General features: G+C 54.2%; 2 protein-coding genes across 2 annotated transcripts; one reads left to right on the top strand and one right to left on the bottom strand.

Annotated features, from left to right (window-relative positions):
• Window positions 1–3891: 3891 nt before the first annotated feature.
• On the bottom strand, window positions 3892–12384 carry alg14 (ALG14 UDP-N-acetylglucosaminyltransferase subunit). Its single transcript, XM_030100132.1, has 4 exons — window positions 12211–12384; window positions 10826–10977; window positions 6891–7013; window positions 3892–4413 (listed from the first exon to the last, which is right to left on the bottom strand). The coding sequence occupies exons 1-4, from the start codon at window positions 12353–12355 to the stop codon at window positions 4183–4185; spliced, it is 651 nt and encodes a 216-aa protein (XP_029955992.1). The 5' UTR covers window positions 12356–12384; the 3' UTR covers window positions 3892–4182.
• Window positions 12385–17309: 4925 nt separating this feature from the next.
• Window positions 17310–24727, top strand: steap2 (STEAP family member 2, metalloreductase). The gene is made up of 5 exons (XM_030099926.1): window positions 17310–17713; window positions 19875–20041; window positions 21406–21933; window positions 22115–22279; window positions 24434–24727. Exons 1-5 carry the CDS (start codon window positions 17326–17328, stop codon window positions 24725–24727), a joined length of 1542 nt encoding a protein of 513 aa, XP_029955786.1. The 5' UTR covers window positions 17310–17325.

The raw sequence follows: 24727 nt of genomic DNA, 5'->3' as shown, positions 1-24727 counted from the left end.
GTTAGAGCCTGTTTCTTCCAGCTGTTAGAGCCTGTTTCTTCCAGCTGTTGGAGCCTGTTTCTTCCAGCTGTTAGAGCCTGTTTCCTCCAGCCGTTAGAACCTGTTTCCTCCAGCTGTTAGAGCCTGTTTCTTCCAGCTGTTGGAGCCTGTTTCCTCCAGCTGTTGGAGCCTGTTTCTTCCAGCTGTTGGAGCCTGTTTCCTCCAGCTGTTGGAGCCTGTTTCTTCCAGCTGTTGGAGCCTGTTTCCTCCAGCTGTTGGAGCCTGTTTCCTCCAGCTGTTGGAGCCTGTTTCCTCCAGCTGTTGGAGCCTGTTTCCTCCAGCTGTTGGAGCCTGTTTCTTCCAGCTGTTGGAGCCTGTTTCTTCCAGCTGTTGGAGCCTGTTTCCTCCAGCTCTTGGAGCCTGTTTCCTCCAGCTCTTGGAGCCTGTTTCCTCCAGCTCTTGGAGCCTGTTTCCTCCAGCTGTTGGAGCCTGTTTCTTCCAGCTGTTGGAGCCTGTTTCTTCCAGCTGTTAGAGCCTGTTTCTTCCAGCTGTTAGAGCCTGTTTCTTCCAGCTGTTAGAGCCTGTTTCTTCCAGCTGTTAGAGCCTGTTTCCTCCAGCTGTTAGAACCTGTTTCCTCCAGCTGTTAGAACCTGTTTCCTCCAGCTGTTGGAGCCTGTTTCCTCCAGCTGTTGGAGCCTGTTTCCTCCAGCTGTTGGAGCCTGTTTCCTCCAGCTGTTGGAGCCTGTTTCTTCCAGCTGTTGGAGCCTGTTTCCTCCAGCTGTTGGAGCCTGTTTCCTCCAGCTGTTGGAGCCTGTTTCTTCCAGCTGTTAGAGCCTGTTTCTTCCAGCTGTTGGAGCCTGTTTCCTCCAGCTGTTAGAGCCCGTTTCTTCCAGCTGTTGGAGCCCGTTTCTTCCAGCTGTTGGAGCCTGTTTCTTCCAGCTGTTGGAGCCTGTTTCCTCCAGCTGTTGGAGCCTGTTTCCTCCAGTTGTTAGAGCCTGTTTCTTCCAGCTGTTGGAGCCTGTTTCTTCCAGCTGTTGGAGCCTGTTTCCTCCAGCTGTTAGAGCCTGTTTCTTCCAGCTGTTGGAGCCTGTTTCCTCCAGCTGTTAGAACCTGTTTCCTCCAGTTGTTAGAGCCTGTTTCTTCCAGCTGTTAGAGCCTGTTTCTTCCAGCTGTTGGAGCCTGTTTCCTCCAGCTGTTAGAGCCTGTTTCCTCCAGTTGTTAGAGCCTGTTTCTTCCAGCTGTTAGAGCCTGTTTCTTCCAGCTCTTGGAGCCTGTTTCCTCCAGCTCTTGGAGCCTGTTTCCTCCAGCTGTTGGAGCCTGTTTCTTCCAGCTGTTAGAGCCTGTTTCTTCCAGCTGTTAGAGCCTGTTTCTTCCAGCTGTTAGAGCCTGTTTCTTCCAGCTGTTAGAGCCTGTTTCTTCCAGCTGTTAGAGCCTGTTTCCTCCAGCTGTTAGAACCTGTTTCCTCCAGCTGTTAGAACCTGTTTCCTCCAGCTGTTGGAGCCTGTTTCCTCCAGCTGTTGGAGCCTGTTTCCTCCAGCTGTTGGAGCCTGTTTCCTCCAGCTGTTGGAGCCTGTTTCTTCCAGCTGTTGGAGCCTGTTTCCTCCAGCTGTTGGAGCCTGTTTCCTCCAGCTGTTGGAGCCTGTTTCTTCCAGCTGTTAGAGCCTGTTTCTTCCAGCTGTTGGAGCCTGTTTCCTCCAGCTGTTAGAGCCCGTTTCTTCCAGCTGTTGGAGCCTGTTTCTTCCAGCTGTTGGAGCCTGTTTCCTCCAGCTGTTGGAGCCTGTTTCCTCCAGTTGTTAGAGCCTGTTTCTTCCAGCTGTTAGAGCCTGTTTCTTCCAGCTGTTGGAGCCTGTTTCCTCCAGCTGTTAGAGCCTGTTTCTTCCAGCTGTTGGAGCCTGTTTCCTCCAGCTGTTAGAACCTGTTTCCTCCAGTTGTTAGAGCCTGTTTCTTCCAGCTGTTAGAGCCTGTTTCTTCCAGCTGTTGGAGCCTGTTTCCTCCAGCTGTTAGAGCCTGTTTCCTCCAGTTGTTAGAGCCTGTTTCTTCCAGCTGTTAGAGCCTGTTTCTTCCAGCTGTTGGAGCCTGTTTCCTCCAGCTGTTGGAGCCTGTTTCCTCCAGTTGTTAGAGCCTGTTTCTTCCAGCTGTTAGAGCCTGTTTCTTCCAGCTGTTGGAGCCTGTTTCCTCCAGCTGTTGGAGCCTGTTTCCTCCAGTTGTTAGAGCCTGTTTCTTCCAGCTGTTAGAGCCTGTTTCTTCCAGCTGTTGGAGCCTGTTTCCTCCAGCTGTTGGAGCCTGTTTCCTCCAGTTGTTAGAGCCTGTTTCTTCCAGCTGTTAGAGCCTGTTTCTTCCAGCTGTTGGAGCCTGTTTCCTCCAGCTGTTGGAGCCTGTTTCCTCCAGCTGTTGGAGCCTGTTTCCTCCAGTTGTTAGAGCCTGTTTCTTCCAGCTGTTAGAGCCTGTTTCTTCCAGCTGTTAGAGCCTGTTTCTTCCAGCTGTTAGAGCCTGTTTCTTCCAGCTGTTGGAGCCTGTTTCTTCCAGCTGTTGGAGCCTGTTTCTTCCAGCTGTTAGAGCCTGTTTCTTCCAGCTGTTGGAGCCTGTTTCTTCCAGCTGGGCAGTATCACTAAGCTCAGGCCCACGGTGTCTGAAGAACCAGCTGGAAACGATCATTCATGCGTTCATCTCCTCGGCTGGACGACTGCAGCAGCCTGTTCACTGCCTCAACCAGAAAGAGCTGCTGGTCTTCAGTACGTCTAAAACTCAGCTGCCAGGCTGCTGACCAGCTCCACCAGGAGGTCCCACACCACACCTGTGTTAAAATCCTGGTCCCTGTCCTCCACCAAGGACACCCAGCACCAGCAGCTCCTGCTCCTCCTGCTCCGACTCCGAACAGGGAGAACAGCTGCTCTCTGGCAGAAAGCAGCTTCTGACCTGAAGCGTCTGAGGCCTCAAACTGTCTCATTACTACCGATCTGCTGCCAGCACGGCGGTCTGGAACCCCCCAGACTCTCACACGGAGCTCTGGAACCCCCCAGACTCTCACACGGCGGTCTGGAACCCCCCAGACTCTCACACGGAGCTCTGGAACCCCCCAGACTCTCACACGGCGGTCTGGAACCCTCCAGACTCTCACACGGCGGTCTGGAACCCCCCAGACTCTCACACGGCGGTCTGGAACCCCCCAGACTCTCACACGGCGGTCTGGAACCCCCCAGACTCTCACACGGAGCTCTGGAACCCCCCAGACTCTCACACGGTGGTCTGGAACCCTCCAGACTCTCACACGGTGGTCTGGAACCCCCCAGACTCTCACACGGCGGTCTGGAACCCCCCAGACTCTCACACGGCGGTCTGGAACCCCCCAGACTCTCACACGGCGGTCTGGAACCCCCCAGACTCTCACACGGCGGTCTGGAACCCCCCAGACTCTCACACGGCGGTCTGGAACCCCCCAGACTCTCACACGGTGGTCTGGAACCCCCCAGACTCTCACACGGTGGTCTGGAACCCCCCAGACTCTCACACGGCGGTCTGGAACCCCCCAGACTCTCACACGGCGGTCTGGAACCCCCCAGACTCTCACACGGAGCTCTGGAACCCCCCAGACTCTCACACGGCGGTCTGGAACCCCCCAGACTCTCACACGGTGGTCTGGAACCCCCCAGACTCTCACACGGAGCTCTGGAACCCCCCAGACTCTCACACGGAGCTCTGGAACCCCCCAGACTCTCACACGGCGGTCTGGAACCCCCCAGACTCTCACACGGAGCTCTGGAACCCCCCAGACTCTCACACGGCGGTCTGGAACCCCCCAGACTCTCACACGGAGCTCTGGAACCCTCCAGACTCTCACACGGAGCTCTGGAACCCTCCAGACTCTCACACGGCGGTCTGCTGGAGCCCTCCAGACCGAGGTCCAGCTCCAGAGACGCTCCAGGACCCGGCAGGAGGACCAGTCAAAGTCCATCCGGCTGCTGGAGGCTGAGGGATCCATGTGGAGACAGGTCTGAGACTTCTCTAGTCTTCTCAGGGTTCTGATGAAACAGCAAACCCTGCCGATACAGTACAGTCCTGCGCAGTACAGTCAGACACGCTGTGATTCAACAAAACGCTTTATTGAGCAGTGAGCGGTCCGCAGACCGACGCTCCGGTTCTCCAGCTGCTGCAGGAAGACTGAGGGAGGACACAGCCTGGTCCCTGGTCTACGTCCAGCCCCCCTCAGACGATCCTTCCCAGGAAGATGGATCCGGGGTACCTGTCCCTCAGAGACGACCACTGCACAAAGAAGTAGTCCGAGACGGGGTAGAGGATCTTCCCTGTGAGGGACAGCGTCTGCACCCGGCACACACTCTCCACGTACACGATCAGGACCTTCTTCAGTCCCAGGACCCCCAGCAGGAGCCCGGCCACGCAGACCGGAACGCAGGTCCCGGGCCCGTTACACAGCACCTGGGACCGGGACAGCAGGGACAGCGGGGACCAGGACAGACAGCAGGACGGGGTGGGGTGGGGACAGAGACACAATATGATTAAATACATGAAACTCACATTTCACCACTTTCAGCTTTTTTGTACACATCCCCATGAGATCTCCCTTGATGGGATCCCCCCGATGAGACCCCCCCCCCCCCCCGATGGGATCCCTATGTGCTGAGGGCAGGTAGAATGTGCAGTCTGTCCCAGCTGAACGAAGCGACCCTGGACCATGGAGGGAGGAGACCAGACCTGAGTCCAGACCTGATGAGGGTCTCCAGAGGACAGAGCGGTCCTGCAGTCCTGAGTTCGGTTCTGCTTTCAGGAACAAGTCTTCCATCCACTCACTGACGGCAAACAGAACCCAGACCCAGCAGCCCCGCCCCCCGTCGGAGGATTTACAGAATCTGGTTTTATTACAGCCCCTGCAGTTCCTCCTCAGTCCCGATGAGAAAACCAGACCGCACTGCTATTTCCTGTTTGAGCCCTGCTCATGGGAACTCAGGCCCAGTCTTCACACAGGGAATCCGCCTGCAGAGGTTCCATCTGAACCAGTACCAGATCTGAGCCGGTACCACATCTGAACCAGTACCAGATCTGAGCTGGTACCACATCTGAACCAGTACCAGATCTGAGCCGGTACCACATCTGAACCAGTACCAGATCTGAGCTGGTACCACATCTGAACCAGTACCAGATCTGAGCTGGTACCACATCTGAACCAGTACCAGATCTGAGCCAGTACCAGATCTGAGCCGGTACCACATCTGAACCAGTACCAGATCTGAGCCGGTACCACATCTGAACCAGTACCAGATCAAACTGAACCGGAGTCACAACACACCGGACCTTCAGACAAAGACTCTTCAGCAGCGGGATGGGGAGTTCTGGCCCATTCAGTCCGGTCTCAGCCAGTCTGGGCCCGGTTCTCGGGGTTCTGGCGGTTCTCTTCCATCCCGGACTCAGCGGGACCCGGGCCTCTCTGGGCTCTCAGATAATCCAGCAGCTGTGAGCTGGGTATCTTTCCTCCATGAGACACGTCCTGCGGGCTTCAGGTCCTGGTCCTGCCTCAGACCCGAGGCCCTGAGGCCCCGCCCCCACACCTGAAGCCCTGTGGTGGAGGGTCAGACCATCTTCAGGTCCAGCCGGGATCCACCGGTCCAGATCAGAAGGCCTGGTTCAGTAACCTCTGGAGGATTCCACTGGGGCTCCGACTCTGGGCGCTGAAGAGTGAGCTGGAGTCCAGAGTCCAGAGTCCAGAGTCCAGAGTCCAGAGTCCAGAGTCCAGAGTCCAGAGTCCAGGGGAGGTTCTGCTCCTGAGAGGAAGGAACCCAGTCTGCTCCCAAGGTAGAACAGCAGGACGTCACACTCAAGACCACAGCGCAGAACACCCGACTACAAGCTAGCAGCAGCTGAACAGGGCCGGCCCAGACGGGCCCCCGGACACACTCCACCCCCGCACTGAACACACTCCGCCCCCGCACTGAACACACTCCTCCGCCCCCGCACTGAACACACTCCTCCGCCCCCGCACTGAACACACTCCTCCGCCCCCGCACTGAAAACACTCCGCCCCCGCACTGAACACACTCCTCCGTCCCCGCACTGAACACACTCCTCCGTCCCCGCACTGAACACACTCCTCCGCCCCCGCAGTGAACGGACTCCACCCTCGCAGTGAACACTCCGTCCCCGCACTGAACACACTCCGTCCCCGCACTGAACACACTCCGTCCTCGCACTGAACACACTCCGTCCCCGCACTGAACACACTCCGTCCTCGCACTGAACACACTCCGTCCTCGCACTGAACACACTCCGTCCTCGCACTGAACACACTCCGTCCTCGCACTGAACACACTCCGTCCCCGCACTGAACACACTCCGTCCTCGCACTGAACACACTCCGTCCTCGCACTGAACACACTCCGTCCTCGCACTGAACACACTCCGTCCCCGCACTGAACACACTCCGTCCCCGCACTGAACACACTCCGTCCCCGCACTGAACACACTCCGTCCCCGCACTGAACACACACCGTCCCTGCACTGAACACACACCGTCCCTGCACTGAACACACACCGTCCCCGCAGTGTGTGTCCAGTCTGAACTGGTCTATGGAGAACAGAGCTCTCTCTCTTTTCTGCAGTGTGTGGTGAAGCTCTCTCTGTCAGGGAGTCTTCATTCAGCACTGAATGTCTTTATTCTAACTCAGACGACGCTCAGACTCTGTGTGTGTGTGTGTGTGTGTGTGTGTGTGTGTGTGTGTGTGTGTGTGTGTGTGTGTGTGTGTGTGTGTATACACCAAGTCTCCACAGTACCAATAATAGCCTCGCCATTTCAGAGAGCCTTTTCGCCACACTGACAATGAGAGTCATTTGTCAGTCAGATACAAACCACACTCTGTGTGTGCGTGTGCGTGTGCGTGTGCGTGTGCGTGTGTGCGTCTCACCATGTCAGGCCTCAGTCTGAAGACGAGCGGCAGGGAGAACCTCAGGGCGTGGACGGTGCTGAGGACGGACGAGGTCCAGGACTGCAGCACCTCTCTGCTGCGAGGGATCCTGTGGATGTGGACCTGAGAGCAGAGACACCTGTCACACGTCTGTCTCTACCAGACCCAGCAGGGGGCCGGGGTGTCCTGGGTGTGGGGGGTCAGAGGTAGATGTCAGACAGAGAGGACGGCTGTGCTCCCATGATGCTCTGTGCTCATCTCCAGAACCTTCTGGATCACATCCAGATGTTGGAGGTGACAAAGACGGCAGGGACAGGTGGACCGTCCTCAGCGACTGGAAGACGTTCAGACGCCGATGGTGCTCCGTCTAAGATCCTGAGAGAGAGAGTCAGTGACCCTTGACCCCCTTGATGAGACGGAGGACTGTAGGAGGTCATGATTCTGTGGGGGAGGGACAGAGAGGACCAGGTCCTGCTCCTCCAGTGTGGGGCGGGGCTGAGCAGAGCGCCGTCCTGCTGCCACCTGCTGGTCACTTCCTGCAGCTGACCGGCTGGCCCTGATGCACAGGCCTAATCTACGTAGGGCTGGTGGGTTATGAAAACCCTCGGGCCCTCTTGTGGTGAAGTCCTGTCCCACCACCACACTGCCGAGGATTTTTGTTTGTTTGTTTGTTTAAATCGGAGGCGGAATGAGCAGCAGCTGCTTCTCTCCAGCCGGAGGCGCCGCTACACACAGGGCCCCGAGCTGAAGGGGGCCCCGAGGGACGGCTGACATCAGTCAATTTCAATGACAAATTAAAGGCGCTACACTAGACGCTGCAACGACGTGTCCAAAATCCCCCGCATGGGGCCCTTTCCGAGTACTCAGCGGTTAGTTGCTAGAAGGGGGGCCCCGACAGACGGCAGATATCAGCGACAGAACTTGAAATCCCCCCGGATACATTACAATGACACGTCTGGAACCTACTTAACGGGGCCCCACTCCTACCAGGCTTGCATCACCGCGGGGCCGGCTCGAGGCACAGGCGAACTAGGCGGCCGCCTAGGGCGCAGTGCCCGGGGGGGCGTGGCCGTACAGGGGGCGCCCCAACGCTCCGTGTTCCGGGTGAGCACCGCTCTACGCCGCTTCGACGCTCCGTGTGAAGTCGCTCAGCAAACCCCCCCCGCCAACTCTCAGCACCGCATGAAAACCCCAGTGGAACACATCCCAGCTGCGCCACTGCCCTGATGGCCTGCTCTGCCTGGCTCAACATGAAGCCCACTCCTGGACGGGATACAGTCAGGTCGGCACCACTCCAAGTCGGCCCCGGCCAAATCGGCACCGCCCCGGGATACAGTCAACTCGGCATCAAGCCAAGTCGGCATCTCGCCAAGTCGGCCTCGCGGGCGGGGGGGCTCTCGAGTGGCCGAGTTGGTCGGTGCGGACTTGACTGTAAGCTGCTTACCAACTCGGCCAAAAGCGTCTTTCTTTTTTTTTTAATCACGATGGTGGATAATGTACCTGGAGCTTCATGTTTGACGTCCGAGTAGCTTAGCTACAAGCGCGCAGCGCTTAGCGGCTGTCTGGTCATGTGACCGGTCCCAAGGCATTCTGGGAATCGTAGTGCAGCGATGCCGGCTGCGCCGCGACGATTTGCAGTTTTTTTCGTGCCGGCAGCGCCGCTTCTCCTCACGCAGCAGGCAGGGGACTGGAGGACAAACTGTGTGGTTATGGTGACTGACAGGTTAGAGGTGGAGAATGGACCTGGAGCTTCATGGTTGACGTCCTGTTTAACCGAGTAGCTTAGCTACGAGCGCACAGCGCGAGCGGCTGTCTGGTCATGTGACCAGATCATGTGACCGGCATGTGATCCGCGAACGCCGCCTGATCAAACCAGTCGCCTGCATTATAATTTTATTGTAATGTTCTCCAGCCCTGAAGTTTGGTCAGCCAGTACAGTTAGATTTACAATTAGATCTAAAACATGTAGGGTCACCGCTCCTGAGGACTGGAGTTTGACACGTGATTTAAATGTATACATGACGACCGTCATTTCAGTGAAATGAAATGTATATAATATTTTACCGGAGGGCTACGTTTATGAGCTTATGAATGCCAAGAAACCACATGAACAGCTTAACATGTACTACTGGTAATCGTTTGATATTACAGTCCCAGTTGCTATTACTGTTGACGCACACTAGATGGCGGGCAAACAACATTTACAACAAAATACAGGCTTTTGCAAATGACAATGTTTGTTAAAGAAAAGAATAATGACTGATAAACTAACAATGTTGATCAGAAATGAACAAATCAGCATAAGCATAAAGCAATACAGGTATTATGTTGTGGTTGGGATGAAATACAACAAGTATGATCGAGTTCGCCATGCAGCTTCGGTCTTCCTCGGTTTCCACTGATTGGGTAAAAATAAATTAATTGTACTGGCTGACCAAACTTCAGGGGTGGAGAACATTACAATAACATTATAATGCAGGCGACTGGTTTGATCAGGCGGCGTTCGCGGATCACATGCTGGTCACATGATCTGGTCACATGACCAGACAGCCGCTCGCGCTGTGCGCTCGTAGCTAAGCTACTCGGTTCAAACAGGACGTCAACCATGAAGCTCCAGGTCCATTCTCCACCTCTAACCTGTCAGTCACCATAACCACACAGTTTGTCCTCCAGTCCCCTGCCTGCTACGTGAGGAGAAGCGGCGCTGCCGGCACGAAAAAAACTGCAAATCGTCGCGGCGCAGCCGGCATCGCTGCACTACGATTCCCAGAATGCCTTGGGACCGGTCACATGACCAGACAGCCGCTAAGCGCTGCGCGCTTGTAGCTAAGCTACTCGGACGTCAAACATGAAGCTCCAGGTACATTATCCACCATCGTGATTAAAAAAGAAAGACGCTTTTGGCCGAGTTGGTAAGCAGCTTACAGTCAAGTCCGCACCGACCAACTCGGCCACTCGAGAGCCCCCCCGCCCGCGAGGCCGACTTGGCGAGATGCCGAGTTGACTGTATCCCGGGGCGGTGCCGAGTTGGCCGGGGCCGACTTGGAGTGGTGCCGACCGGACTGTAAACCCTCCTGGACCTCCAGTCCCTTTTCTTTTTCTTAACCTGTCCTGTCCAGCAGGGGGCAGCAGAACAGATGTTCCAGACAGATGTGCTCTTCAAGAGGAGCTTATAGGCATAAAGCTCCTCTTGTTAACCTGCTTTTTTATTTTATTTATTCTGAGAACTGATTCATGACACTGCTGGACTGTCAGGAGGACAGAGACAGGAAGAGACAGAGAGACAACACACAAGCAAATGACGACAAAAACAAAAGAAAAGGATGGAGAGAAGGAAGACAGAGCAGAGACACGGTGGTCTTTAATTAATATGGACGCTCCAGACGAGCTGCTGCTGCTCCTGCATGGAGACGTGACAGAGGACGTCCTGCAGACTGCTGTCTCTTTCCTTTAAGACCTTCCTCCACGGCTCTTCCTTGCTTTGGTTCATGATTTCAGCTGGAGAGCTGTGGTCCAACAAACAAAGAAAAACTCTGTCACCCAGACGCCCCGATTTCTTTCTCCATGCAGTGGCAGCAGCAGGTCCCTGGTTCTGCAGACCTCAACACAGACCACCGGTCCTGCCGACCTGAACACAGACCACCGGTCCTGCAGACCTCAACACAGACCACCGGTCCTGCAGACCTGAACACAGACCACCGGTCCTGCCGACCTCAACACAGACCACCGGTCCTGCAGACCTCAACACAGACCACCGGTCCTGCAGACCTCAACACAGACCACCAGTGTGTAAATGATCTCTCTTCCAGCGTGAGGCCCGAAGCGCAACTCCACGTTTCACTGCGATTGTCATGTTAGCGGCTGTCCTCTAGGAACTGCACCTATAAAAGTAAGTGTGTGTGTGTGTGTGTGTGTGTGTGTGTGTGTGTGTATACCTGTGCGCTGGACGCCGCCTGCTGTCTGGAGCGCTCCAGGGACCAGATCTTCTCCTGGCTCATGCGGTCGCTGTCGGCCAGGACGTAGTGTCGAGGTGTGTATGCAGCAGACAGGCTGTCCACCAGCCGCAGGATCTCCGTGGTGTGTCCTCCTGGAAACACACACACACACACACACACACACACACACACACACACACACACACACACACACACACACACACACACAGCTGGGCTTCAACAACAGCACTGAGCTGCCCTGCCCTCCTCCCGGCAGCCATCTTTCCCTGATCACATGACGGAAACAGAGCCGGTCCAGAGCTAGAGCAGTTCCAGAGGTCCGTCCAGTTCTCACATGTTAACAACTTATTCCAGAAAAGTTCTCAAACTCACAACTACAAGGTGTCAGCAGTGGGCAGAGCTGAAAGCCTTCTGGTTCTGCTGGAGCAGATCTAAACACTGATGGTCTGAGGAGTCCAGGTACCAGATCTTTGGATCCACCTGCTGTGTCTTTGTGACCGGGGGGTTTCTACATGGCTCCACCGTGGAGCCTTGAGGAGGCTGATGGTGTGTGTGTGTGTGTGTGTGTGTGTGTGTGTGCGTGTGTGGGAGGGGGGGGGGGCTGCTGCCCCGGCGGTCTGCAGCCCCGGGCCAGCAGGTCTGAGTCCAGACACTCCTCCATCGGAGAGCAGCCCCAGACGACCTGACCTCCCGTCACCTGACCCACACCCAGTCCTGGTCTGAGAGAGGTCCAAACCGTTTCATTAAACTCATCCACAGGAAAAACTAACAATCTGAAACAGAAAGCATGGCCTGGTTTATTCCACTCCGCTTTGTTTGCTACATAGTTCCAGATGTGATCCGAGTCTTGATGCCTTCAGTGAGAATCTCAGTTAAAGTCCAGAAAATAAAGAAAAACGCTGATGGAGACGGTGTGAAGGGACAGCTGAAAGTCCACATTAACATTTCTACCTCTCCAGATTCACGTGTTTTTAAAGGCACTTTAAAATTCACAAGGATACAATTATCTTTTTAACAGACAAGAAATGAAAACAACTTGGCTGAAGCCGCCCCCAGCACAACTTGGTACAGTCCAACAGGATAAGCGCTGTTAGCCGTCGAGGCTAAGGAAGCTAAACGCAGAGCCCAACTTGAAATGGAAAACCTAAAACCCTCCATAAACTCCGGAAGCATTTACAAAACAGCGACTTCAAACACTGCTGCGTGAGGCTGCAGGTTCCCGCCGAGCGGCGAGGCAGCCTCCCCCCCATCCCAGCACGACTTGGTACAGTCCGATAGGCTCAGTGTTGTTAGCTTTCAGGCTAAGGAAGCAAAACACAGATTCAAACTTCTCATGAAACACCTGAAAACCGTGGCCATGTTACCTGACCCCGCCACCACCAGGACCGACACCGCCCCTCCGGCTCCGGGCCGCCGCTTGGTCCCGGTCCTCACCACCGCGTAGACCCGGAGAAGCAGCAGCAGTCCGGTCAGACACAGCGCGAGGAGCCCGCCGAGCAGCAGCGACATGACGGACACCGCGAGAGCCGTCCGGGAGAGGGGCGGGGCCACGCGCCTCCTGCCGCACGCGATTGGTCCACTGTACCACGCGAAGGGGGAGGAAACATGCGGCGTGCGGACCAACAGCAGTCGCTTGACGTCATAAAAGGACCGGCCAGAGCAGCGGAGAGCTGGGTAAAGCCGTCAGTCACCGCGGGAAAACATCTGGCGACAGTCACCGCGGGAAAACATCTGGCGACAGTCACCGCGGGAAAACATCTGGTCACACTGCAGAAAAGTCATTTTATCCCAATAAAAACACCAAAACCTGTTGACTGTAACAGATTTCGCACTGTCAGTTTGTCTTCACGTGTTAGAAAGGTTTCTGTGTGTTGCTGAGGTTTTAATGTGCGATGGAGTACTGCACTGAATAAATGAGGAGTTTTTAATAGTTTGTGAACGGACTGGACAATATCAGGAACTCACAGTCAGAATCTGAGACATGATCGCGTTTGTATTAGGGTTGTCACTTTAATGCATCAATTAGATTAATTAATTACACCACAAACTAACACATTAAAAACATTAATCTAAGATTAAAGGTGTAATACAACATTTTGATTTCCGGGTGGATCACCTAAATAATTGGTGGGTCTGTTTGTCAATCATTCTGACGAGCTGCTGTCGTAAGGCGGTTCTCCGTGCTTGCGCCCAATCAGCTTCTCCCTTTTGCGCATGCGCATTCAGAGTGTTTATGTAGCCGGTGAGCTTCTGTACTTACCGATGGCGAGTCTGACATACTGAAACTGTAGCTGTTTCGGAAAAAAAAAAGCTTTATTTATGAGCGAGGCGGATCGCAGAAACTGTAAACAGAGCCGTGCACGCCGGAGAAGAGGAGATCGCGCTCGCACGCTTCCGCGTTTCCTGGGAGAAGCAGGAGAGCCGGGCGGATGGTCTGGCGCATGCGCGTTGTTCAAAAAGTGAGTAACAGACGTGGGGCTTCGTCTTTTCGAGAAAATGTTGTATTATACCTTTAATTATGGCACACTTGAGTGGCAATTCAATGTGAATGGAACTGTTGTCTTATTTAGAGGCATTTTATACTTGTAGTATTCATTCTGAATTGCTGTATTGAGTTAGGTTTAGTATTCATTTTGAATTTAGTTTGCTTCAGTGCTTTTTGAGACTCAGCCTCATTTTATTTCAGAATTTTTTTTATCAATATTTGTACTGCATTTTTGAATAGTGCACCAGGCTGAATTGGTTTGCTGGGATGTATTTAAACTTTTTCTTCTTTTGAATTTCATTAAAGCTCGTGTCTGGAGTTTTGAAAGAGAGGTTTTTTTCCACCCTCCCTCTGCTTTCATGAGCGACCAAGCCACGCCCCTTTAATTGTGCACGCGAGTTATCTGTCGGGTGAAAATGAGAGCCTCTGAGTCCTACAGCATCCTCCATGTTGAGCTGTTTACAGTGGATGTTCAGCAGACAGTGGATATATCTGCTGCAGAGCTAACTCTCCTCTGCTGGGCGAGCGGCCGTGCTCTCTGGCTGCTCCACATGTTGACTGACAGCACGAGAATGCGGAAGCTCGCATTCTATTGGCTGACGCTGACCGGCGCTTTTTCGGATAACATGGGGGTCTATGAGACGAAGGCGGGGCTCATAAATACATTTTTATATTGCTTTATGCTAATATCATATTGTAGTATGGAACCAGACTGACACATTGAAGCGCTGTTGAAAAATGATACATACGTTGGAAACGAACGGAAACTCCAGACACCAGCTTTAATGAAACTCACTGAAAGTGTTATTTAAGTTGCCTGATTGGGTTTAGAATTTATTTTGGACGAGACGTCCTGACTGAGCTTCATTCATCATCAATAAAAAAGTGGATTTCAAATCTTCTCTTCTCGGTGTTTTCATTTGATGAGTCCTGCACTACAATTCTGTAACGTCTCTGAATTCAAGTTCTTCACTTGGGGACCTGAAGCAGATATGAGATTAAAATGAGATTAATTAGATTAATTAATTACAAATCCTGTAATTAATTAGATTTTTTTATCGTATGACAGCACTAGTTTTTATCAGCATCAAGAGGCAGCAGTGGATCGCCTGGGCCAGGGCCCTGCCTGGTCTCCAGCTGACACGACGTTCACCCTGGGTGGTCTGACCCCTGAACTCAGGCCTGTTTCCATGACGACGTCTGGATGAAAACACATTTTCATTTTCAAAAATTATATCTGTTAATGAAAGAAGGAGTGAAAATAATGTAGTTTTCTGGTTGGTGCTGTTTTTGGTACTGAAACCACAGAGAACAGTACACTGTAAACAGCAGCAGTGCAGAACAGGGACACTGGTGACCTGGAGCAGGACCTCGAGGAGGACCAGCAGCAGGACCAGCAGCAGGACCTCGAGGAGGACCAGCAGCAGGACCAGCAGCAGGACCTCGAGGAGGACCAGCAGCAGGACCAGCAGCAGGACCTCGAGGAGGACCAGCAGCAGGACCAGCAGCAGGACCAGCAGCAGGACCAGCAGCAGGACCAGCAGCAGGACCGGACAGAGCTGCCACGGCTTGAACGTCTCACTGGTGGCGGTAATTCTGTCCTGGACACGTCCCCTTTAAGAGACAACTGATTTGTCCGACCTTCCTGTGGGGACCGTGAACGCAGCCTGCCTGCAGACGGAGAGCAGGAGGAAGAGGATGATGAAGAGGAGGATGAAGAGGGGGATGATGGACAGCTAGCGGACGGACAGCAGCCTCGCACGAGCAGCATCCTTCACGCGGACGACAGGTCAGTACAACACCTGGCTGACATGCGACGCGCGTGTGTGCGTGTGCGTGCGTGTGAATGTCCTGCTTGGCGTGTTTAAATGTTAGCAGCGGCTGTACTGCAGAGCTACAGGTGAACACACACACACACACACACAGAAACAGACAGACACCCCCCCCACACACACACACACACACACACACACACACACAGAAACAGACAGACACCCCCCCCACACACACACACAAACAGACAGACACCCCCCACACACACAAACACAAACAGACACACGCACATAGACAGACACACACACACACACACACACACACACACACACATGCACATGTATGCACATGCATACACACATGCACACTCATGCACTTAAAAACACACTCACACTCAGACACACACATGCACCCAGACACACGTGAACACAAACACACACACATACATGCACATGCAACGCACATATACACACAAACATGCACACACTACACACACTTGTCCTTCAGGGATCTTCAGACTTGAAGGTCACGGTCTGTTTGTGGGTGATGATCATGTCCTCTATCCCCCCCCCCCCCCCCACACACACACACACACACACACACACGCACACGCACACACACACGCAGTCTTGTATTTCTATCCTTGTGGGGACCGTCCATTGACTCCCATTCATGTCTAGCCCCTAACCCTGACCCTTACCCTAACCCTAACCCACACCACAACAAAGCCTAACCCTAAAGAAATGTTTTTGCACTTTTACTTTTTTCAGTAACAACAACATGGTCAAGAAAACACTGTTTCTCCTACTTAGGACCGGAAAAAGGTCCCCACAAGGCACGTCGTTCCACGTTTTGCTATCCATGTGGGGACATTTGGCCCCGACAAGGATAGAAATACAAGAACACACACACACACACACACACACACACAGCTGTTTTCCACCTGCTGCTGCTCAGACTGGACTCATCCTGGTTCTCAGGTGTTTCCATCATGAAGCGTTTGAAGCAGATTACCCCCCCCCCCCCCCCCCCCCCCCCCACTAAGCCAGTGGAACATATGATGTCAGTAGTTGGTCCGTGGTTGGAGGCAGACAGTTGGGGGGGCGGGGGCTGGACTGCTGGTCCATAAAAGGGGGACCAACAGGAATCATTTCAGTCCAGCTGGAGCCATCTACAGTCAGGGCCCGGCGGGGGGCGGGGGGCGGGACGGAGACGGGCCTGGACTGGACCGCGGCCGTGCTGAGGCTGGACGGTGTGTGTGGCCCAGCGTGTTGGACGCCTGCTGGTGGGAAACTCACACAGTAAGACGGTAGACCATCTGCAGGCAGCAGAGGCCCCGCAGGCCCAGACCTGCTCTCAAGGGGGAGATGGGGCAGAAGCTGGTGGTGGTGCTGGTCTCTGGGCTCAGCCAGGATCCACTTCCTGCTTCCAGCTGCTCCAGACACCGGTCTGTCTGTCCCAGCACCTGTCCTCTAGTTCCAGACGTTCCAGCAGCCTGATGGTGGAGGAAGCTTCTACGCCTCTGATCCCACTGGACAGCCTCCACCTCCCAGAGGCTCCGCCTCCAGCGAGCCTCCACCTCTCCAGGCCCTCCATGTTAGCCTTGGACCCCGCTGGGAGGACAGCCAGCCTTTGCTCCTCTTTCAGCCTCCACCTGACGGTGCACCCCCCCGCCCCCCCAGGCTGACGTAGCCTGCTGCACCTCGGATGGCGTCCATTCTGTCCAGTTAGCAGGAGACAGTCTGAGCAGCTCTGGACCGTAGAGAGTGAAGCTGGTCCACAGCGCGGGACCCCAAGGCACTGCTTCGCTGGAGAAATGGAGCCAACGGGACTCCTAACCATGACTGCAGTCAGACTGATCCGCTCTCTGACAGCTGCTCCCTCGCCGGGTCCTGGCCCGGTGCTGGCCCGGTCCTGGCCCGGTCCTGGCCTGGTGCTGGCCCGGTGCTGGCCCGGTCCTGGCCCGGTGCTGGCCCGGTGCTGGCCTGGTGCTGGCCCGGTCCTGGCCCGGTGCTGGCCCGGTGCTGGCCCGGTCCTGGCCCGGTGCTGGCCTGGTGCTGGCCCGGTCCTGGCCCGGTCCTGGCCCGGTCCTGGCCTGGTCCTGGGTGGAGCTCGTGTCATGTGATTGGTTGGAGGATGGAGGTGGCGTTTCATGGCTGCGTCTCCACCTCCTTTCTCCTGCAGGCCCTGAAAGCATCGTGAGCCGAAGCAGAGCAGAAGGATGGACTCCTTCTCTCTGACGGGCAGCAGGAGCCATGTGTTCCTCTCCGCCGCCTCCTCCCACCTCCACCCCGCCCAGGCCTGTCTGCTGCTCAACGGCCTGAAGGGCGGCGCCGCGGAGGGGCCGGGGTCGGGGCCGGGGCCGGCCCGCCACACCGTGGCCGTCCTGGGCTCGGGAGACTTCTCCAAGTGCCTGACGGCCCGCCTGCTGCGCTGCGGCTTCCGGGTGGTGGTGGGCAGCCGCCAGCCCAAGATGGCCGCCCACGCCTTCCCCCATGTGGTGGACGTGACGCACCACGAGGACGCCGTGGGGAAGGCCCACATCGTGTTCCTGGCCATCCGCCGAGAGCACTACTCCTTCCTGTGGGACCTGAAGCACCTGCTGGAAGGTAGACCGCACACTCCGCCAGGACAGGGTCTCCCGGGTCCACCAGGGCAGACCACACACCACCAGGACAGGGTCTCCCGGGTCCACCAGGGCAGACCACACACCACCAGGACAGGGTCTCCCGGGTCCACCAGGGCAGACCACACTCCACCAGGACAGGGTCTCCCGGGTCCACCAGGGCAGACCACACTCCACCAGGACAGGGTCTCCCGGGTCCACCAGGGCAGACCACACTCCACCAGGACAGGGTCTCCCGGGTCCTTTTATTCTTTTTTTATATTTAAAACTTTTTTATAACAAATAAACAGAACTAAAAACCAAAAAGACAGAGGTTTTCGAAGGAAAAAAGAGAAAAAGAGAGTGTTCAGGTCAGCAGGTGGTTGAACATATTTCTATATATCTCCACTCATAGCTCTATATGAGGGCCAGTGATGATCCGGTTCAGCTCAGGCGCTGGCGCAGCACATTTTCATCACATCAGTCTTGATGCATTCTAGCTTCCTGACTCTAATGTAAATCTGCCAACACTATCCCATTGTTGTTGATTCCATCAGTTTGATAGGTCAATCTCCCAACATCTTCTCACGTGTTCTGCTCCGATCATCTGAGTCTGCATGTTCATGCTGTGGATCTGGGGATCTGGGATCTCTCCAACACTTCAGAATTGTCCCTGCACAGGTTATTAGGCCAGTTTTTAATATTCTGAAGATATATTCGTTTAAATGAGAGACCATAGTTTTGTCCCCTGGGAGATCTGGGAAGTTCACAGTTCAGCCGTTCACCAAAACAAACAGTTTCCTAAAAGACGAACGTGACACGACTCTACAGAGTCACCAGCCTCATCAGTGTGGAGTCAGTCTGTTTCTGACGTCTGACTCTGTGACTGTGGGTTCTGAGTTTTCATCTGGTGCTTTCATTCGTTTGAGGACCTGGATTTAAGAGATGTTTTTCTGACACACCGTACATTGTGGTTTCCCCAGAGAAGAGCTTCAAAATGCTGCTACGTGTCCTTTGAGCATGTTGTGTGTGTGTGTGTGTGTGTGTGTGTGTGTGTGTGTGTGTGTGTGTGTGTGTGTTCCATTGCTAAAACCTTTGACAAAGCGGTCAAAACAGTGTTTCAAATTAAGTGGCTTTCTTGTTAACTGGTGACTTCCTGTAGCACTTCCTGCTGCTGCTGCTCGTAGCAGGAAGTGTTTAGATCAGACTCATTAAAGGAACACTCCGAAGATTTTGGACCCACGCCCTGTCCTTATAATTGACAGAGTGAGAAAAGCTCATCAATACCTTCGTTGTGTCTGTGCGTCCAGCGGCTGGCTCCCAGCTGTTAGCATCGTAGTTAGCTTAGCTCAACTGCGGGAGGTGAAGAGGAGACAGAGCCGGACTTACGAAAGTGGACAAAATCCTCCTTCCAGTGGTCCAGGGGACGGCGTATTAGCAGGTGAAGTAAATCCAAATGGATATAAAACATTTTTAAAGACGTGTTTTCTTTTTCCAATCCGTTAAAATAACGTTTTGATACACACAGTTAGTTACACAGTGCCAACAGGCCGTCCCCTGGACCACTGGAAGGAGGATTTTGTCCACTTTTGTCAGTCCGGCTCTGTCTCCTCTTCACCTCCAGCAAATGAGCTAAGCTAACTACGATGCTAACCGCTGGGATCCAGCCACTGGACGCACAGACACAAAAAAGGTATTTATGAGCTTATCTCACTTTGTCAATGGTAGGGGTAGGGCGCGGGTCCAAAATCTTCGGAGTATTCCTTTAAAGCTCTGACAACTTGTTGTCTGGCCCAGTCTTCAACATTTATCAACAACAAGGGACGTGAGAGAAACTCGGTCAACATTAACAGGGACACCAGGTCTTCCAGAACACCGGCTCCGCTCCGGTTTCCAGACACTCCTCCTCCGCTAGCTAGCTGCTGCGTTCAGGTGACTGGAGCTGCTGCGGAAAACTGAAACTCGGAGATGAGGTCAGCCGTTCACATGAATCGGGGACAGCTGGACTCAGGAGACACTCAGGAGACAGGTGAAGGACGCGTGGACAGTCTGACCTCAGGAACGGGTCTCAGACAGCTGAGAACCGGCCCCCGTGGGTCACTGGAAGGAGCCTGGGCCCAGGAGGGTTCTGGGTTCAGTGCCCTCTGTGACGTGTCTGCCTCCAGGGAAGATCCTGGTGGATGTGAGCAACAACCGGAGGGTGAACCAGTACCCAGAGTCCAACGCCGAGTACCTGGCCTCCCTGCTGCCGGACTCCTTTGTGGTCAAAGGCTTCAACGTGATTTCAGCCTGGGCCCTCCAGCAGAGCTGCCCCAAAGATGCCAGCACACAGGTACTGCTCAGACCCTGATCCTGACCCTGACCCTGACCCGGAAACGGACCCGGACCCTGACCAGACCCAGACCCAGACCCAGACCCATAACCTCACTCAGTCCCACCCCCTGAACCCCACCCTGCTCTAGAAAAGACTGGGCCAGACCCAAGTATAACTCCAACCCATTCCTACCCCAGTCCACTCTAACCCCACCCTGCTCCAACCCCACCCTGCTCTAACCCTGCTCCAACCCCACCCTGCTCTAACCCTGCTCCAACCCCACCCTGCTCTAACCCCACCCTGCTCTAACCCTGCTCCAACCCCACCCTGCTCCAACCCCACCCTGCTCTAACCCCACCCTGCTCTAACCCTGCTCCAACCCCACCCTGCTCTAACCCTGCTCCAACCCCACCCTGCTCCAACCCCACCCTGCTCCAACCCCACCCTGCTCCAACCCCACCCTGCTCTAACCCCACCCTGCTCTAACCCTGCTCCATCCCCACCCTGCTCTAACCCCACCCTGCTCCAACACCACCCTGCTCCAACACCACCCTGCTCCAACCTCACCCTGCTCCAACCCCACCCTGCTCTAACCCCACCCTGCTCCAACACCACCCTGCTCTAACCCTGCTCCATCCCCACCCTGCTCTAACCCCACCCTGCTCCAACACCACCCTGCTCCAACCTCACCCTGCTCCAACCCCACCCTGCTCTAACCCCACCCTGCTCCAACCCCACCCTGCTCTAACCCTGCTCCATCCCCACCCTGCTCTAACCCCACCCTGCTCTAACCCTGCTCCATCCCCACCCTGCTCTAACCCCACCCTGCTCTAACCCCACCCTGCTCTAACCCTGCTCCATCCCCACCCTGCTCTAACCCCACCCTGCTCTAACCCTGCTCCATCCCCACCCTGCTCTAACCCCACCCTGCTCTAACCCCACCCTGCTCCAACCCCACCCTGCTCCAACCCCACCCTGCTCTAACCCCACCCTGCTCTAACCCTGCTCCATCCCCACCCTGCTCTAACCCCACCCTGCCTCACTGTTCTGCCTGTGTGCTCTTGGACACAGGTGTTAATCTTTTCCAGCAACATTTGGGGACAGATTATAAAACGGTAGAGTGCTCTGAACAATGGAGCTGCTGCTGTCAGTCCGTCCTGAAATCAATAATCCCACAGTGGACTCCTCCCTGGTCCTCGTCCCTCAGCTGACTGCTCAAATGAAACGACTTAAAATAGTTTGAAATGAGAGACTACAACCAGTCTCTGTCTCTCTCTCTCTCTCTCTCTCTCTCTCTCTCTCTCTCTCTCTCTCTCTCTCTCTCTCTCTCTCTCTCTCTGTCTGTCCCTGGCTGTCTCTGTGTCTCTGTCCCTGTCTCTCAGGTCCTGATCTGCAGTGACTCTCTGGAGGCTCGTCAGCAGATCATGGAATTGGCCCGGCAGCTGAACTTCCACCCGGTGGACCTGGGTCCTCTGTCTTCGTCCCGAGACATCGAGAACAGGCCGATCCAGCTGTTCCCGGGCTGGAAGGGCCCCGTGCTGGCCGCCGTGGCGCTCTCCATCTTCTTCTTCGCCTACTCTTTCGTGCGAGACATAATCCATCCCTACGTGAAGTTCAAGCAGAGTGACTTCTACAAGATTCCCATGGAGCTGGTGAACCGAACGCTGCCCACCGTGGCCATCACCCTGTTGGCCCTGGTGTACCTGGCGGGACAGCTGGCCGCCGCCCACCAGCTCTACTACGGGACCAAGTACCGGCACTTCCCCCACTGGCTGGAGGGCTGGCTGCAGAGCCGCAAGCAGCTGGGCCTGCTCAGCTTCTTCCTGGCTGCCGTGCACGTCCTCTACAGCCTGTGTTTGCCCCTCCGGAGGTCCGAGAGGTACCTGCTGCTCAACACCGCCTACCAGCAGGTCAGTCCTCGCCACGCTCCGCCCCCTCAGGTCACGGTGCCAAAACTCATTTAGTAACCCAGACCTGAACGCTGAGCTGAGCTCAGCTGCCCAGGTCTGTTCCAGTGCCCGTCCCGCTGGTTGATGTGGATCATCAGCAGTGGTCCAGAGTCAGAGCGCTGCCTTGCTGTGCTGTTGGCAGGTGCATGCTAACGTGGAGAACGCCTGGAACGAAGAGGAGGTTTGGAGGGTGGAGATGTACGTGTCCTTTGGGATCATGAGTCTGGGTCTGCTGTCCCTGCTGGCCATCACTTCCATCCCCTCCATCCACCACACACTCAACTGGAGGGAGTTCAGCTTCATACAGGTATGAAGACCCCAAGAGGGTCATCCAACTACTCAGAACATATCTTCAAGGTAGCAACAGTTCAGAAGGTCAACACAGCATCTCCTGAGTCAGAGTAACTCATGGGGGGGAGTGTGGAGGTACAGTCACAGGCAGGTGGGTTGGTTGGATGATTCCTTGATTGGTGGGTTGGTTGGTTGGTTGATCGTTCAGTGGGTTGGTTGGTTGATTGGTGAGTGGGCTGATTTCTTGGTTGGTTGGTTGGTTGGTTGGATGGTTGGTTGGTTGGATGCTTGGTTGGTTGGATGGTTGGTTGGTTGGTTGGTTGGATGGTTGGTTGGTTGGTTGGTTGGATAGTTGGTTGGTTGGATGGTTGGTTGGTTGGATGGTTGGTTGGTTGGTTGGTTGGATGGTTGGTTGGTTGGATGGATGGTTGGTTGGTTGGTTGGATGGTTGGTTGGTTGGTTGGTTGGTTGGTTGGATGGTTGGTTGGTTGGTTGGTTGGTTGGATGGTTGGTTGGTTGGATGGTTGGTTGGATGGTTGGTTGGATGGTTGGTTGGTTGGTTGGTTGGTTGGTTGGATGGTTGGTTGGTTGGTTGGTTGGTTGGATGGTTGGTTGGTTGGTTGGTCAGCCAAAGCCAAGTCGGCCCCATGCAAACTGGCAGGGCTCTCAGGTCTCTCGCTTTGAGCGTGACAGTCACGCATTACGGTTTTTTGCCACACACTCACGCCACACATTGTATCTTTGTATCTCTCACTCTATCCTAAATTTATATTTGAATTATATTTATTTTTTCTATGTATTCTTGGGCTTTGTAAATTCTCTCATTTCACACTTCTATTCCATTTCTCTTTCTTTTCTCTGTGCTGCTGGAACGCTGCGTTTCCCCCTGTGGGACAAATAAAGGACTTTCAATCAATTCAAATCAATCTGAATTGTTCAAATGTCGCTGTGTGATAACAGGAGACGAGGCACCAATCACATTTGATTTGTAACTGTAGAGAGCATTTCTACATTTGCAAAAGAATAATGAGACACAGTAGATGTATGACAGTAGATATCTGTACTTTACTTAAAAGCTGCCTGTGAATGATCAGGACTGGCTGTAGCGCTGTCACTCCACGTGACTCACTCTGCACCAATCAGGTTCCTTCTCTCTGTATGATGATGTCATTTAGAACTTCCCTGACTGAGGAGTTTGCAACAATGTATCGTTTTGAATGACGTCATCCTCTAATTTGACCTCGATATGCAAATGAGCCTCTATACAAATTAGAAGGTGACGTCATTTAAGTGAGGAGTTGGCAACAATGTGTCAGTTTTAAAGCTTTTTTTTGCAAAATGCAATAAAGTGCATCATATTTAATTTAATCATGAAGCATTTAATGTAAATATTAAGATTATTTCACATTATGCACATTCATTTAAATCATTTTGACTCTGTAATATGTAACACAACTCACCATTCAGTTCAGTTCAGCACCAATCAGGTTCCTTCTTTCTTTGCACAAACTTCCTGTCAGCTCAGCTGGACTTCACCGGAGGAAGAACCAGGCTGGAGCAGTGAATTACTCTTCCAGCAGCAGCGCGCCAAACACATTTACTCGTATTTTTTTCAGCTTGAGAAATACAATGCGTGGCGTGAGTGTGTGGCAAAAAACCGTAATGCGTGACTGTCACGCTCCAAGCGTGAGACCTGAGAGCCCTGCCAGTTTGCATGGGGCCGACTTGGCTGCATCCCGTTGGTTGGTGGGTCGGATGACTGGTTGGTTGGTTGGTGGGTTGGATGGTAGGTTAGTCAGTTGTTCAATTAAATAGTGGGTGGGTTGGTATCAAGATCATATCCTTCATGATGTTCAAGCTGATCATGGATCACTTGGATCATGTTGGTCAGGTTGGTCACATTGATCACGTGGATCATATTGATCAGGTTGATGGAGTTAATCATGTGGATCAGATTCTTCATGTTGATCATTGATCATGTTGATGGAGTTGATCATGTGGATCATATTGGTCAAGTTGATGATGTGGATCAGATTCTTCATGATGATCATTGATCATGGTGATCATAGTGGTATTGTTCTTGTGGTTGATGTTGATCGAGTTGAGGCCATTGGTCATGTGGATCACGTGGATCACCTGTGATCCCATCCTGTGTCTGCTCTCTCTGCAGTCCACGCTGGGCTACATCGCCCTGCTGATCGCCACGCTGCACGGCCTGCTGTTCGGCTGGAAGCGGGCCTTCGAGGAGGAGGCGTACCGGTTCTACCTGCCGCCCAGCTTCGTGGTGGCCCTGGCCCTGCCGGTGTGCGTCATCCTGGGGAAGGTGCTGATGCTGCTGCCCTGCGTGGCCCGGAAGCTGCACCGGATCCGAAGAGGTCTGGACAGCAGTGACTACAGGAGCCCCCGTCTGGAGCCGGTGGGCTCCGCCGCCCACATCTCACCAGAGAGAGTCACCATCATGTGA

The sequence above is a fragment of the Salarias fasciatus genome, chromosome 9 (genome assembly GCF_902148845.1).
Source record: "Salarias fasciatus chromosome 9, fSalaFa1.1, whole genome shotgun sequence".
NCBI lineage: Eukaryota > Metazoa > Chordata > Actinopteri > Blenniiformes > Blenniidae > Salarias > Salarias fasciatus.
This window is presented reverse-complemented; position numbering and strand designations above follow the sequence as displayed.

Bases quoted from the DNA above. Each gene is read 5' to 3' on its own strand.
- alg14 (XM_030100132.1), bottom strand. From the start codon at position 12,355: ATGTCGCTGCTGCTCGGCGGGCTCCTCGCGCTGTGTCTGACCGGACTG. The intron at 7,014-10,825 runs GTATACACACAC...CTCTGCTCTCAG, and splicing joins AGGCGGCGTCCAGCGCACAG to GTCCACATCCACAGGATCCC. The intron at 4,414-6,890 runs GTGAGACGCACA...TCCCGGTCCCAG, and splicing joins TCAGACTGAGGCCTGACATG to GTGCTGTGTAACGGGCCCGG.
- steap2 (XM_030099926.1), top strand. From the start codon at position 17,326: ATGGACTCCTTCTCTCTGACGGGCAGCAGGAGCCATGTGTTCCTCTCC. The intron at 20,042-21,405 runs GTACTGCTCAGA...CCTGTCTCTCAG, and splicing joins CCAAAGATGCCAGCACACAG to GTCCTGATCTGCAGTGACTC. The intron at 22,280-24,433 runs GTATGAAGACCC...CTCTCTCTGCAG, and splicing joins GGGAGTTCAGCTTCATACAG to TCCACGCTGGGCTACATCGC.